This window comes from Netta rufina (genome assembly GCF_964035555.1).
Source record: "Netta rufina genome assembly, chromosome: 4".
Classification (NCBI taxonomy): Eukaryota; Metazoa; Chordata; class Aves; order Anseriformes; family Anatidae; genus Netta; species Netta rufina.
Window position 1 is genome coordinate 6,300,422 of NC_140127.1, and position 14,858 is coordinate 6,315,279.

Sequence of the window (14,858 nt, forward strand, 5' to 3'; positions counted from 1 at the left end):
TGAGCAGCATGGTCTTTTCATTGCCCTTGTCATGCTTCCTCCGCTGGCTGGCACACCAAGGCCCCAAATACCCCATGTGCTTCTCCCACTGCTCTGCTTCCCCACTGACCACAGTCCCGTGTCATCCTGGGCACGCCAAAATCCAATGATGCCCTTCTACTCCTCTGAAAACATGGTCTCAGCCTGAAGTCTAATAAGATTTGGGGAAGGAAAAGGCTCTGGTTTTACCATACATTTCACTGGAACAGCCTTTGTTCTGTACGATCTAAAGCTGTGCTCTGCTCATGGGAGGCTGAGGGCTGTAGGAGCTGGAAGATGGACTTTCAAATGAAGACAATGTTCCTAAGGATGATGATGAAACACAGAATTCTGTTTTTAAAAAGTTCTTTGAAGGAGGCAAAGGAATTATACAGGGGAATATGGGAAAACCTTTAATGATCAATAACAGACATTTCTTGGGCCAGCAGAAATCACTGGGATCAGGAGATTCTTTCCTATTTTTCCAAATTTAAGACCAGACCATCCAATTATATCTAAATACACGGAAATCCAAGGGAATCTTCTACAGCCAGGTTTAGTTATGTATGCTACAGGACGTGCACACAACCTGCTCATATGTAGCAATGGTCTTCCTTCTGCTGGTTCATAAGGCAACCCGCAGACATTGGTGGCAGCTGTACAAAGGACACGGAATTTTAGCTGGGTCTGTATTTTGCATTAGGAAAAACACAAGTGGAGGATTTCAGAGGGTATTCTGATGTTTTTCTGCTAGCCACAAGATGGTGCAGAGTACCAGCAAAGGCAGACGTGTCATTACTGCACTCATCTCTGCATTACCCAGGTCGTGGCTTGACAGCATGGGATTTTCTCACTCAGCAGCAGAGGACAGGGATCTCTGCTGAGGATCAGGCTGTTACGCCTTGATGTCAGCTCCTCGTAGGAAGCGTACTGTCTAACGAGGCAACAGTGAGCTGCATCTGATGCTTTGCTGGCTGATAACCAGCACTGAATATATTGCAGTTGTTTGAACTGATTGTCAAGGGCGAGGTCATGAGCGCTCGAGTGAGCACCAGGGTCCAGCTCACCTGTACAACACAGCTCAAGGCTGTAGAAGATAACCTGGAGCCGGACTGGTGAGGAAACCAAGCAGCTTTCGGGGGAGAGGACTTTGAGCTGACTTCCACTGGGAGATATAAAATCCTACAAATGCAATGCGTCGACATCCTCAAGCCCTTCTACAGCCACACTGACCGCTGATATTAGGGAAGAACAGTTTTATTATTAATCCTTCTCCTGTCAGACCTTCTAGTCAGACTGATGTGACCACAGTTATTGCTTCAAAAAGCTGCTTTTGGGACTGCACCTCTGCCTCCATACTGATAGTCCTGCAAAAGGAAGACAAAGAACCAGAACAAAGCTGGGGTGGGCTGTTTCTCCAGATATTTTTTTTTCCTATCTAAATGTACTTCCTTTCTCTAAAGCAACTCCTCCATTTACCTTTGAGTTTTTACATTTAAGTCTCTGTATAACACAGGCATAAACATTTTGTCCTCATGTTTGTACACAGATAATGAAATGGAAACAAGAGCAGGATGTCTCCCCTCTCTAAGGCTGAGGCTATCGGAAGAATTTTAAGCTGAATTCTGCCCCAGCAAACCCATGCACAGCAGTTCACCTCACTTCAGCGAGGAGGAGAGTGGAAGAGGTCCTAGTACCTCTTCATGGCTCCCTCTGAGCAATTTTCTGCTATGTTTGTGGAATAAGACCTCTGTGGCTTCTGCTTATGTATGTGCCTAAAATGGCAGGTACCTTTTCCTCATTCAGGTATGTGACCACACATACACATTCGCAAGGAGCCACACGAAAATCCATTTCAGTTCCAGTTCTGCACCAAGCCAACATTCCTCTCAAAACTGGGCAAAATAGTTTGTGTGTGTGTGACTGTACGGGAGAGTTCAGGAGCAGGCTTCCTGGAAGAGCTCACTTAGAGATGTCGTTTTGTCTCAGACACAGCACTATTACAGTATCAGATGGAATTTGAAGGTAAACACGAGATGCTCTGCAGAAGAACTTCCTAATCTTTTATACTGGTGGCAGGGGAAGGCATTATATGAACAAAATAAAGCCACTGTATCCCACCTCAGGCTTAAAGTCACGATCCCTAGAGAGGCTGTTCTTTCAGTTTATGTCATTAGATTGCCCTGATCAAATTTGATTCTTGAATTATGTCAGGGCTCATCTATTATCCTTATTGCATGATAGATAATAATGCCAGGAAATAAAAACTATTCTCAACAGGAAGAAATAACCACGAGAAATATCAGGTAGATGCTGTTTCCTTATAGAAAACATGTTTTTTAATAAATGTATCCTTTTGTTAAAAGTAATATAATTTTCCATTTTCACTCAATATGTTCACTTTTTCATTTTAGACATGTCTGTCTCTGTAGAATGCAAGAGCAAGGTACTGAAGAGATGATTACAGCCCAAACCTGTGAATTTATGTTCAGCTGATTGCTTTTGACCAGTTTGAGAACATTAGAAGCCTGCTGGAATCCTTGTGGAGTAAGCAAAAGTTTAATGAATGCAGAAACAGAAAGTGCACATTTAAAATATAAGCAGACTTGTTTCTACCTGGTAATGTGTACCAGCCCTGGAACAGTTTGAGAGAGAGGATTAGCAAGAAGAGACATTGCTGAGGATTAATAATTACAGTAAGAATTTGGCTCATTTGTCTTTGGAGATGCCAGGTGTAGGGAAAAAAAAAAAAAAAAAGAGGAAGAAAGAAAAGGAAAAAATGCCTCTCAAAGGGTTTATGAGACAGGTTATGTTTTAAGACCAGTTTAAGATCAGTTTACAACAATGTAATTGGTACTTTTAGTAGACATAAAAATGTAAAGCGGAATGTAGCATTTGCAACTGTTGCTTTGCAATGCCAGATATCTGCAGGAGTTGCCTTCCTGGAGGATTTTGCTGTGGTGAGGAAGGTGATGACTTTGGTTTTTCAGCTGAGTGACTGAAGTGCACAGCTCTAGTCATACCAGAGGAGAAGCTCATTGTGTGATGCCGTGGACAAAGCAGCTCCGTGTGTACCAGAAGCAGTTTCCTGCAAGTGTGAAGTCTAAAAATATCCCCCAGATGGAGACATCCAGCAACGCTGCGAGAGCCTGCAATGGGCAAGTGCAGCAGCTCTCTTCGAGGCCCATGGAAGGTGACTGGAGGAGCAGGCAAGGCAGGCTGACAAGCTGCATGCACGCAAATTTCCTGGGCTTTTTCCCTCTGTAGAGTGAGCAGCTCCCAGAGGTCTGCTCCATCTCGTTCCCCCCAAGTGAGATGCTCAGGTCGGATATTACGTTTCCCCCTGGGGCCAGGACCCAGGTTTCTCCACATCTAATGTGAAGTGAAGGTAGAAGTGAGGCACAGAAAATACCAAGAGGTACACAAATGTCAATGCATGGAGTGGGAAAGAGGCCCTTCCATCGCTGAAGCAGCTTTTGGAGGACTCCAAAGTATGTTCTGCTCCCACACTGTGCAGAAGGGGGAATTTTGCCTGGCACAATGGAGCAGTGAAGGCATAAGTTATCACAGTACAGCAAACAAATTACAGCATCACTGTACTTTCACGTGTGAAACCTGAACCTCACACCACCTTAGATAAAATTATTCTTCTGTGAAAGCGAGCCCTCCGATAGCTTGTGCCCTCAGATAACCCAGAGATTGCACACAGGAATCTGCGCCAGCTTCTGTCAGCTGGATTTGCGAGGCGGTTTAGGCACAGAAACACAGAAGGATTGGGAGAGGGTTATGGAGAATGCCTTTCTGTTTGCCTCATGCACACACACAGCAGCATTGCTCTGGAGCAGGTCTGTTGCACACAGGCAAGAAGCCCCCAAGGTGACTGAAGACGGGGGGAGAACGCTGCAGGACCACAGTGACCCCACAGCTGGCTTCCTGGGCAACAGGTTTGCTCCTAAACCAGCATCAGAGACTTAGGTGCAATTAGGTCATTCCGCCTTTGATCACTTCATGTTCCGTAAGGTATAGAAAATATTTACATTCCATATGCAAGTTCTTTCTTCCATTCCTTGACAGCAGACTGCTTTAATTATATGTGTGCTGACAGGACTACAGAGGGATCCCATGTGACCGCGGTGGAAGGGAAGAAAGCTTATCATCAGGTGACAGAAGAATGCCCTTATTGTTAGCACCAATACTTACAAATAAACCTTTCCAGTGTGTCATACGCCGATAGAAATACACCGCTCCCCTGGCATCGAGCTCGTATGTTAATAACATGAGAAGTGAGGAAGGGCTGCACCTGAACTGCTTCCCCCAGGGCACGTGCACCTCGAGATGGGTCGTGGATTAGCTGTACAAATCGAGAGCCCTGTAACCCACAACACAAGGTATTCCTATTAATAAATGTCAGACAATACACTCAGAAAGGGATCCATGAGACTCCTCTTGTCTTCCCTCCCTTATCCCAGTTCCTAGTTAGGCTGTAGCAGCACCTCGGAGTCCTGAGCCATGCAGCAGGACTTCATCGTGCTAAGTGCTGTGCAAACATAGCAGCACAAAATGGATTCTGCTCTGAGAAGATGAGATCACTTCCCAGCCTGGCTGTCACTGCAGTGAGGTCAAGAAATAACTCCAGATTTATTACGGTGCAAGTTAACAGAATTAGATCCTCCGAGCTCAAATTTGCACATGAGAAAATAACGTATTTGTTAGATTGTGATTTTTCCATCTCGTGGCACCAGGGGTACATTTCCATCAAGCCACCTCCTGCACATCAGGAAATAATCCAGACTTCTACTCTGTGCTGTACTTCAGCCGCCCAGCTGCTCCAAAGATCAATACATTTTGCAACGAAATAGGATATCATCTGCATTGTAGCACGCGGAAAGTTAATCAGTAAGTACAGGGCAAAGCAAATAAGGAACTGGGGAGGATCTTTACCACGGCCAGGAGATGCAGAGGCCGGGCAAATGTGTAGCCTGGGCGGGAAGAAGCTGCAAGCCAAGCAGGGAGGGGAGGTGGATGGGGCAGAGGAAGGTTGTGATGGAGTCCACCCTGCTCATGATGGAGCAGGGAGGGGATGAGTTTCCTCCTGCTGGGCTTCAGGGTACCAAGGGGGAGCAGCTTTCCAGGCTTGTGTGCAGTTTTGCGGGTTTCTGCGTCATTTGTGGTGGTGGTTATTTCTCAGAGCTACAGCAGACACAGGCAAAATGCAAGATCTGGGGTTCAGACAGGAGGTCTGAGGCAACACGCTGGGGATAGCTGAGTGATTTGCATCAGGGTGGCTAGTACAGGTATGGCACGGATATACCTGAAATTAAAGCATGTGCAAATCATTTGATAGCAGGGTTGAGCCGTTCCCATCCAGAGTTAGGAGGAAGTTAATGTGTAATAGATCTGTAACACAAGGAGCATTACCAAAGCACAGACTACCTCACTGAACACTGCAGACGTTGATCTCTGGCTCTTTCTGGAAAGCCACCGTTTTCCATAGCTCATTTTTCACACCAAGCACAAGTTTGGCATCCACCAAAGAAAAAAAAAAAATCCAAGTCTGTCCAAAACCTGACAGAGATTTAAATCCGTTTTAAATCCCTTTTTGGTTGATAGGGTCTATCCTCCCGATTCACCACCTCTCAGCCTGCCCTGATCTTGCAAACATTTATGTGCCAATAACTACATCAAGCAACCTCCTCTGCTGAGATCGGTGCTGTCAGGATGGCAGCTCCAGGTTAATTCACAGATTGATCCCGACACTAATGCCATACACAGATATTGATATCATTACTTTTCCAGCTGCTACTGATGGATTTTCAGCTGTAGGAGAGACCAGCACCTACCAGCTAAAAAGCTATGATAATACTTTTGAAAACAGAGCTGCTAAATAGCATTTTGTGCCACTTACGGATAGTAGTGAGTTCCTGAGTCTGCCTGAAAGAACATATTTGCAGGAGAAAATCCTGCACTATTGAAAATGGCACAGAAATACCACGGGAGCTGGGTCTGAGCCTAAAATGGGGCTGGTGGCACTTGGCTGTCTCACGGGATGAGCTGAAGTAGGCACACGCAGGTTTGCCAAGCTCTTGGAGAATAAAATGGTTACTTTGCACCTCGCTTGCTTTTCAAAAGAAGGAAGGCCGGGAGGTGTTGCGTGTGCCTTCACACCAGATAAGGCGTTGAATGGATGCGTCTCTGGGTAATAATCAACCACGAAAATGCTTGCTTGTGCTCTTAATGAATCCTTAATTGTAAAGTGACAAAGCCTTGCAAAAGGTTTGTGCCTTTGACAATGCTATTGCTGTTGTCAGGCTTGCAGACCTACAGGGCAAGCCACCTTCATTGCCTTGGAGAACTGGGTGGTGGGCTCCCTTTCTCACCCTTTTTAGAAAACAGTTGGGATTCTGTACAAAAGGGCAAAATTTAAGGGAAATCCAAAGGTGGGAAGTGAATTCTCAGGATGTTTACGTCAGACAGCTTGTTCACTTGTTGTTTCTTTGCTTGTTTGTGTTTTTTGGGGGGCTCCATAGGCTTTTCTTTGGGGACCCATTTTTCTAGCTGCTGGAAATGGCTGGGGTGGGGGCAACTGCCCGCCTTCTGCTCAGGGATCCCCACAAACCACAGAGAGGGCTGAAAGGGGCCTCAGGAGACGATCGTGTGCTTCTCCTTGCACAGATGTGCTGCAGCACTGACACACGCATCGTGTGTCACACACCTGGCTCCCGTGCTCGGCCCGGGTTGCCTGTCAGCAGCGGGGTGTGCTGTGTGCCTCCAGCTCACGGGGGAAGCAAGCACAAGTTATTACCATTTGAATCTTTTTGCAAAACATTTACCATTTCAGGGCGATCGGAGGCGCCAGACCTGGCGATACACAGCAGACTGTTTGCATCACCAACAGAGCTGTTTGTGTTTTCACCGAGAAAGGAGAACTGGAAAGTTTTGTGCCAACAACAGCCCCTCCCTCACCTTGGAGCAAGCTGCTTCGTGTCCCAGCACTGGTAAGATCAATGAAGAATATAAAGGAGTACAATCATAGCACCTTGGTGTTGGTAACCAGTTAGGTCTGGGACCCGTGATCTATCAGATCTGGGCACATCTAGATCACCAAAATTCCATCCAGATCAGGTGTTGGTGTGCAGCTGCATCTCTATCAATATTGGAAACGCACTTCATAGGAATTTCCACCCGCTCTCTATTTTTACTCTGAGGACAGGCGCCTTCTACCCAGCACGAAGCCTGCAGGTCCCTCGTTAACCCAGCCACATTTTTCTCCAGCGAACACGAGTATCTTACCCAGTACATTGCTGGGTATTGCTGTCACAACCCGACCTGGCCTGGCAGCACGCGTGCACACGTGCCTGGGGCTCACCGGCCCGGCCGCATCGATCCCTGCTCGTGCCCCGAAACACCCCTGGCGGAGCCGTGCCTGGCTTAACCGAACATTTTTCATCTTCCCATCGATTAGCTATCACTGGGAGGGAAGAGTGTAATCAATGGGCCTCTTTGTTGTTGTCAGCGTATGCAGCCCCCATATAAATCCTATTATTTTCTGGTTTATTATTTTATTTTCTGCTTTTATTGTCTCTCTGAAGGAATACTGCTTCCTAATTAAATGCATCAAAACCATAATACAGTAACCTAAAGTATTTTCCTATTTTATTTCCCCATAAAGGATTACTGCCACAAGAGTGATTGCCACAGGCAGTTATATCAGTATTAGTAATAAATGTTTATATTGGAATAAGACTCAAACCCCGCATTTGTGATGGGATCCTGTTGTTTGAGACCCTGAAAACCCACAGAAATGCATCCGTTTGTGCTCCAGAGCTCTCCCAGAAATAGCTATGTGCATTTTCCATGCTTTTCCTCCATTTGTGGCGGTGCATTTAATTTTTGATTGACAGGCCCAACACTGACATAATTCGCCAATTTCTGGCCCAGGCACAATTCGGCTCTTTGAAAAGAAACGCTCCTCATAATGGTATGATTTGAATCAGCATACCCATCCAAGCACCTATTTGGACGTATTTCGGTTCAGGCTCGCGCACTCCAAGCAGCAGACAAGCACATTAGAGACCCTGATAATCTCAACTGGAAGAAACAACTGCCCTTGGTGCTTGGAATTACTTAGTGCGTGCCCCGCTTCGTGCAAAAGGAAAAGGCAGAGAGGCATCATCTTTTCACACCACCACCTGCAGACGCGTTTTGCTGGAGAGCAGCAGAAGGATCCCATTTTGCAGAGCACGCCCAAACCCCGCTCATGGCCTCTACCGCGTTTCATCTGCTGTGCCGCACGCACGGTGGGCTTTAAAAAATTTGGAGGGGAAAGGGGACGAGTGCTGGGTCCTGCTGCGGGCACAGAGGGCTGTGCCCTTGCCCAGGGCCAGGCTGGAGCCAGCCTGGAGCACGGCCAGCAGCACCCAGCTCGGCTCCCCGGGGGTACCTTGCAGTTTCTGGCTGTACTCGCTCCGGTCGGACTGACTCCTTCGCAGGGCGCCGTGCTCCCCGGCCGCGCTGCTCTCCACCACGGGCTCCGTCCTCCTCCTCTCCCCCATGTACAGCTTGTGCCGCAGCAGGGCCAGATTCCTCCTCCGGCCCCCTGCGCCCTCTGTGCTCGCCATGGCTTGGGGCAGGAGGGCGAGGGGGGGATTTGGGGGAGGCGGGCTGCCTGCCCAGGGCAAGGCAGGTGCTGTGGGGTCCTGAGCAGGGCTCCCCAAGCGCTGTGGGACCCGGGCTCGGCCCTGCCACCTGTGCCGGTGCGGCTCCACCTCCGGGAAGCTGACGCCCCGGGCGGTGTTTGCATTCAGCGGGTGTATGTGCGAGCCTTGCGGGGCCGGTTTGAGAGCCAGCCCCATGCCACAGGCACTGCCAGGCCCCTTTCCCCTGCTCCAGGGGACACTCCTCGGGTACCGGCATCCCAACACAGAGCTGTGCCTTTGGCACGGCATGGCCACATCTGGCCACAGAGAGGTCACAACCCCTGAGGCCACCTCTGCCCCAAGCCAAGCTGCGGTGCTCGTGGCTCTCTGCAGTGTGGGCGCAGCAGGGATGCTGCTTCGGGCCCTGGGGCAGAGCGGGGACGTTCCTGCACACACCCGGGGGACACCGAAGCACGTGCAAGCCCCGCAGGGGCTGTTGTGGCAAATTGCTGCGCTCTGATGGCAGCGAAACAGCTGCTCGCACTCACTCCCCCTGGCTCAGCCCCCGGGAGAGCCCTTATTATCCTATTTGCTAGCAGTGGCCCCTGGCACTCAGGCGCTGCCTGGGGATGCCGCGTCGTGCCGGTCTAATCAAGCTCGTGTCAAAACAGCAGGAGCTGCTGGCATCTCAGCTCGGGCTGCCTTTATCCTGGCAAGAGCCCCAGCAGCCGTCAGCAGCCATCGCGGTGATGCCAGGCCCCGCAGCCCCCTCTGCTCTCGGCAGCAGGCTCCCCACGGCACAGCTGCCCTGCTGCGGGGCTGCCACGCGCTCGCCGCCACGCGATGATGCTCACGGACACCTGGCAGCCCTGGCCGAGCGTGTCACTGCCACACGGCGTCCCCACGAGGGCCACGTGGGAGAAAGTGGAGCAAGGATGCAATGCGGCGCCGTGAACTCATCTCCAGGGTGTGTTTTTTGGGGAAGGGGCTCGCTGTGATGCCGCCTCCTGATCAAAGCCCTTTGTTTCTATGAGATGAGGAAGCTGTTGTGCAATTCACTGTGTCCAGCTGCAGCGCCGTGCCAGTGCTGCACAAAGTGTCCGCTCCGAACACAACCTGGCAGAGGACTAAAGCAGCGACGGGGATACCGGGAAGAGCTCGTGCAGAAAAGTCACGAGCTGCGTAGGCGGTCCCCACGTTGCGTCCCCTCTCCTCTTTGCTACTCCCCGAGAAACCCTTCGGTTTTGCAAGACGCAGCACAAAAGCTCCCCGAGAGGCACAGCAGTGGTGGGGAGAGGAGCGCCCGGGGAGCACCCCGTGACAAGCGTCACGTCCCGGCAGCGAGTAAACAGATGAAGGTGGGAGCTGAGGGGAATCAGCTGCCCCGTTTCCTTACAGGGGGACTTCCTGAGCTGGTTTGTTTTTCCTTCCCCAAGCCATGGGGGTGGTAAAACTGGTTTAAACAGTCACCACCCTGCCTGCCCCCCTCCCCGGGGGAATCTTGTTCCCATTATTCATGGCAGGGAGCATCTGAAGCTGGATGGAGGAGCTGGTTGGGCTGAAAGCCCCCTCCCTTCCCCCTGGGCTATTTTCCATCTGGATCCGCTCTCCTGCTTTAGTTCCTCACGCAGCAATGCCAGCAGCTGTGGCAGGGGTACATGTGAGCAGCGTGCCCGAAAAACCCTTTCCCCCTGCTAGGATCTTGTGTCTTTGGCACGGCATGGCCACATCATTTGGAGAAGCCCGTGTTGTGCTTCTCCGCAGACACAGATCCCATCATTTCTATGAGGCTTTATTATGTTTATTTAAATTAAGACTGCTTTTGGGGAAAAGTGGGGAACATGCTTTGGCTGGGTGAAGGTGGAAGAAGAAATTCTGTGAAATTCTGGGCTTTGCAGGCTCCGTGCCACGTATGCAGAGTTGCAGCCAAGTTAGGATAGGATAGTTTGCTCAGGTGTTTATTACAACAGCAACCTGCCCACGTGCAGAAAGCTGCCTTCCTCTAGCTCCACCACACACTACAGGGGCTGACACGGTTTGTGTTCACTCAGCAGGGATGTGGTTTGCTGTTCTCTTCGTGCCTGCAATGGTTTGCCCACCCTCAGGCGGCAGCAGTGTTTCGGGGGCAGCCAGGAGCCCAGAGCTAGCGCGCAACGCAGACTGGAAATGTGGAGTCCCTCCTGGAACCTCAAAATATCTCCTCTGTGCCCCTCAGCGTGGAGAAGGCTGAAAACAGCACGCCTGAAGTCATATTCCAGGTGAGTCTTAACGCGCATCTTGGTTTATCTGTTCTCACATTAACGCCAGGGAGAGCTTAGACAAGTGGACTGTGCCAGCGGAGTCTCATCTGGGGCTGGCAACCACCTCGCGATCCGCAGGCGGCTCCCGTTCCCTTCCAGCCATGGTGACAGCTTAGGGCCGAGCTCTATCGGCGTTACTAATCTGTAAAACAAGAGGGAATACCTGGCATCTGCGCGGGCCAAATGCTCTTTTACAACTACCGCAAACACCCCTTTGACCCCTGTGCGCTGGGCTGAGTTGGGTCTCCTAAGCAAATCGGAAGGCGGTGGATGTTAGCACTCACGTACGAGGTATTTACATGGAAGCCACTCCACTCGAGGGGCAGCACAGGTGCTGGTGTCAACATGGAAAACATCGGCGTTGCGTTCCCAAGCAACTGCGGTAGACACACAGAGGAGGTTATTGTTAAGTGCTCAGTGCTAACCTTTATCTCCATCCTGAGCTATAAACGAACCAGGAACGCCATCGAGACCGATGGCCATTAGGCAGGCAAACAGCTGTTTGTTTTGCTGCAGCTCCTCACAGCTGTTAGAAAACATTTCTTTGTAGCCGGGTATCCCAGAGCCCACGGGCACGGTGCTGGCGCGGGCTGACTGCCGTGCTCACCCCTGCTGCTGCAGTGACCCCCGGTGCCCCTTCAGGTTTGCTCCCAGCAAAAGGCTCTGTGTACAGAGCCTCCTTATGGGGCTGCACCGGGATGGCACCAGCCAGCAAGGATTTCCTGAGAACTGCCCGGGTCCAAAGCCTGCGTGTGCTGCAGGAGCACCGGTGGCCAAACCGCCCAGCAGAGCACACACTTTCCACGGCAGGGGGAAAGTCAGGGAAAAGGGCAGAGGAAAAGTTTCACTGCGCCCCTTTCGGGGCTGGTAAGACAGAACTGCTGCCGAGGGAGAAGCAGAGGATGTGTTATTAGCGCACGGCCAATACCAGAAACCTTCCAGGATGGAGCATGGTGTGGCCCCGTTCCCTTCTGGGCCCGTCTGCTGCTGAAGAACCATCGCTGTCATTAACGGTAGATTAATCACTGTGTTTAATGACACGAGTCCACAGGTGCTCCTCGTCCCTGATTCCCTGCATCCTTGGAATCCGCTCTCCTCTTCCCAGAAGCAATTACAGCCAGCAGAGGATCAGCAGGGTGCAAGGGTACTGCTGCAGAAAGCCGTCACACCCCCTCCACGGGAGGAAGGTGACAGTGACAGGCGCGGATGTCTCCATTAGGCTCTCCCCACAAGCACACCTAGGTGCATACAAAAGCCAGCCCGCGCCTCTTGTCGCTCTGCCTGCACGCGTTGAGCCATAGCAAAGATATCTTTTGAGAGACAAAACGCGGAGGCTTAGATAGTGATAAGAGCAATCACGTGAAAGGCCCACCGAGGACTTTGAGCACTGGGAAGTTGCGAGTACGTTCACCCTATCTGTCTGTGGCTATAATTGTAAGATAAGAGCAGAATGACAGATGAGGATGAAAGCAATAAAAATGGAAGACTTCAGGCTAGGTAAAACTGGAGCCTACACATTGATTTTTCACAATGAATGATTCAAAATTACTTTGAAATATACATAGGGAAAAAAAACTTCAAACACCTTTCCACAGTATAGAGCGAGAAGAAAGCCTGTCTTGTAGGTGGAAAGTTATTTTGTGTGGCAGTGTCACCTTCCCTCCGCCTGCTGATCCTGCCAGACTGGTGATTCCAGTAGAGAAACAGGTCTTTGGAAGCAGGTGCGCAGCCACCGTTTCTTTTAGCCCTGCCTCTAGTGTTTTTTGTCTAAATATTTGGAGGAGAAATTAATAAAGCGTACGTCTCCACGGGTCAGCAGGGCTTGAATTGCTCTCGGCGTGCCAACGGATCCTTACAGCCACGCGGTGGTTTTCGAAGGGAAATAACCTGACTCCGTTGATCAAGTAGATGGCACTGTGATATCAAAGCTAATGAGGAAAGGCGAGAAAACGAGCAAGGAGGATAAAAGTACAGGAGGAGGAATCTTCATTATTATGTTTTAATGTAAAATAGGGGGTGTAGAAATTACCAAAGATGAAATAGTTTCTGAGGAATCCTTTGAGAACCTTACGTCTGACAATTCAAAAATTGAGAGGGGAAAGGAGCCTTAAGAAGACATAATTTTCATTGTACGTCCCTATTTTGAACGCTGATAGACTTGCAGCCTTGCACTGGAACTTCACGTTTCCTGGCAATGCTTTTTGAGCTTAATTAGAACCTTTTTTTTCTCTGTCTGTTTCTCCCTTTTTGTGTACGTGCACCTATGTGGAAGAACGAATTAAAAGGAACGAAGACCATTTGGTGATTTCTCGTTTGCAACAGGCAAGTTGATCTGCAGTAAACAAAGATAAATTTTTAAAATCTTAAATCAAGTTTCAGTCAATACTTGCAAACACGTTTGGGTGGAAGTTACAGTAGCTGAAAATCCCTGCTTCACAGGGCGTAACACGAACACAGTACAGATGTCTAGGAAGGGAGAAACGGGCGCATCCAGCAAACCTTGACACGGGCACCGTGTCCTCGTCTCTCGAGGACTTGGCTTTCTAGGCACAAGTCCAGGCAGAGCGGTGGCATGCCTGCCCAGCTGGCCTTGGCCATCAGCACCCGCTGCAATTAGACACTGCTGGCCAGATGAGCGCTGCCTGGCTGGCAACCCTGCCCACTCACACCGACTGTAATCTGCCACGGGAATCCTACGCTCCGTTATAAGCAGCCTAATTAAAAGCATGGTTAAACAAACAAACAAACAAACAAAAAAGAACTAGCAGCTTGGAGAAACAATTTATTCAGAAAAAAATAGGCTGAAAACTTGTCATCTTCCTATACCTCATAGTGAATATTATGACTAAAAAATAACTTTGCATAAATGTTGAGGATCAGCAATAGGGTAGCTGAGGTGAGTTCACAATCTGTCCCAGTTTTTTTGGGTCTTTCTTCACAGCGAGATGGAAAGTGATGTAACCTGATAAGGCTCACTCTATTTACTGAAATACACAATTTCTTCCTCTTATTTACACAATGTAGTCTTTTGCTGCCATCAGGTATTTGTCAGCACGTACAAGTTACCTGCTGCACCAGGGTGGCTGGAGCACGAGGACAGCGGTCCACGAGCGCAGGCCTTTTGCACGTAGGTAGCAGTAAAGCAGAAGGCTGGCAGGAATCAATTCCTTCAGATTAATGGTTTTATAAGCAATGGAGATAGAAGTTACATTGCAGCAAAGTTAATGAGAGTGATGTAATCTCCAGTCAAGAGCAAACACACTGAAATAGCACATAGTGGTACTAACGACATTCTTCAAAGCCTTATTAGCTGAAAGGATGAAAATGATTTTCATTCAGGAGGAAGGGAAATTGTTCTTTTTATGATTATTTATAACATAATAAACTGTTTTCTGCATTTAATTTGCACGGCATTTTCACTGGCAAAACATACGCACAGTTTCATAATACATACACGAAAGAAAGAAACGTAAATGTGCACTGCAGAGTACAAACTTAAAGTAAGGGTGTCCTTCAGGCTTAGGTGATTATACTGCTGCTGAGTCTTTGCTATACTCCACTGGTATTCTGGTGGAATGAGATTCACCCCTGTGCAGAGGGCAAGCATAAAACCTAAGTACCATGTAAGCCCTACTTAAGTCTGATGGACCTGATTCTAATTCCATTGAAATAAATAGCAATATTTTCATCATCTTTCAGTGGAAGCTGTTTCAAGGTCAATAAACGGGATCGGCCCTATATACACCTTTTGCTGGCCCAATTGGAACGATACTTGAAGTATTTGGACATAAAATGTTTGGGAATACAAAGAAGTGAAAAACGACCTTGGTAGTAAAAACCATAGTGATTTAAGAGGATTTGAGTCATGTAGATACCAGAACCAAAACATGTATTTGTTCAATAG

General features: G+C 49.1%; 1 protein-coding gene across 1 annotated transcript in view; it reads right to left on the minus strand.

Moving 5' to 3' along the window:
* The window catches only part of ARHGEF38 (Rho guanine nucleotide exchange factor 38), a gene marked incomplete at both ends in the record, with an annotated part of 33,549 nt that extends 24,913 nt beyond the window's left edge, over nt 1–8,636 (minus strand). Inside the window, one exon of the mRNA XM_084286247.1 lies at nt 8,459–8,636. Within this exon, the coding sequence (XP_084142373.1) occupies nt 8,459–8,636 (178 nt within the window). The remainder of the gene's footprint in view (nt 1–8,458) is intronic.
* Between the last annotated feature and the right edge of the window lie 6,222 nt (nt 8,637–14,858).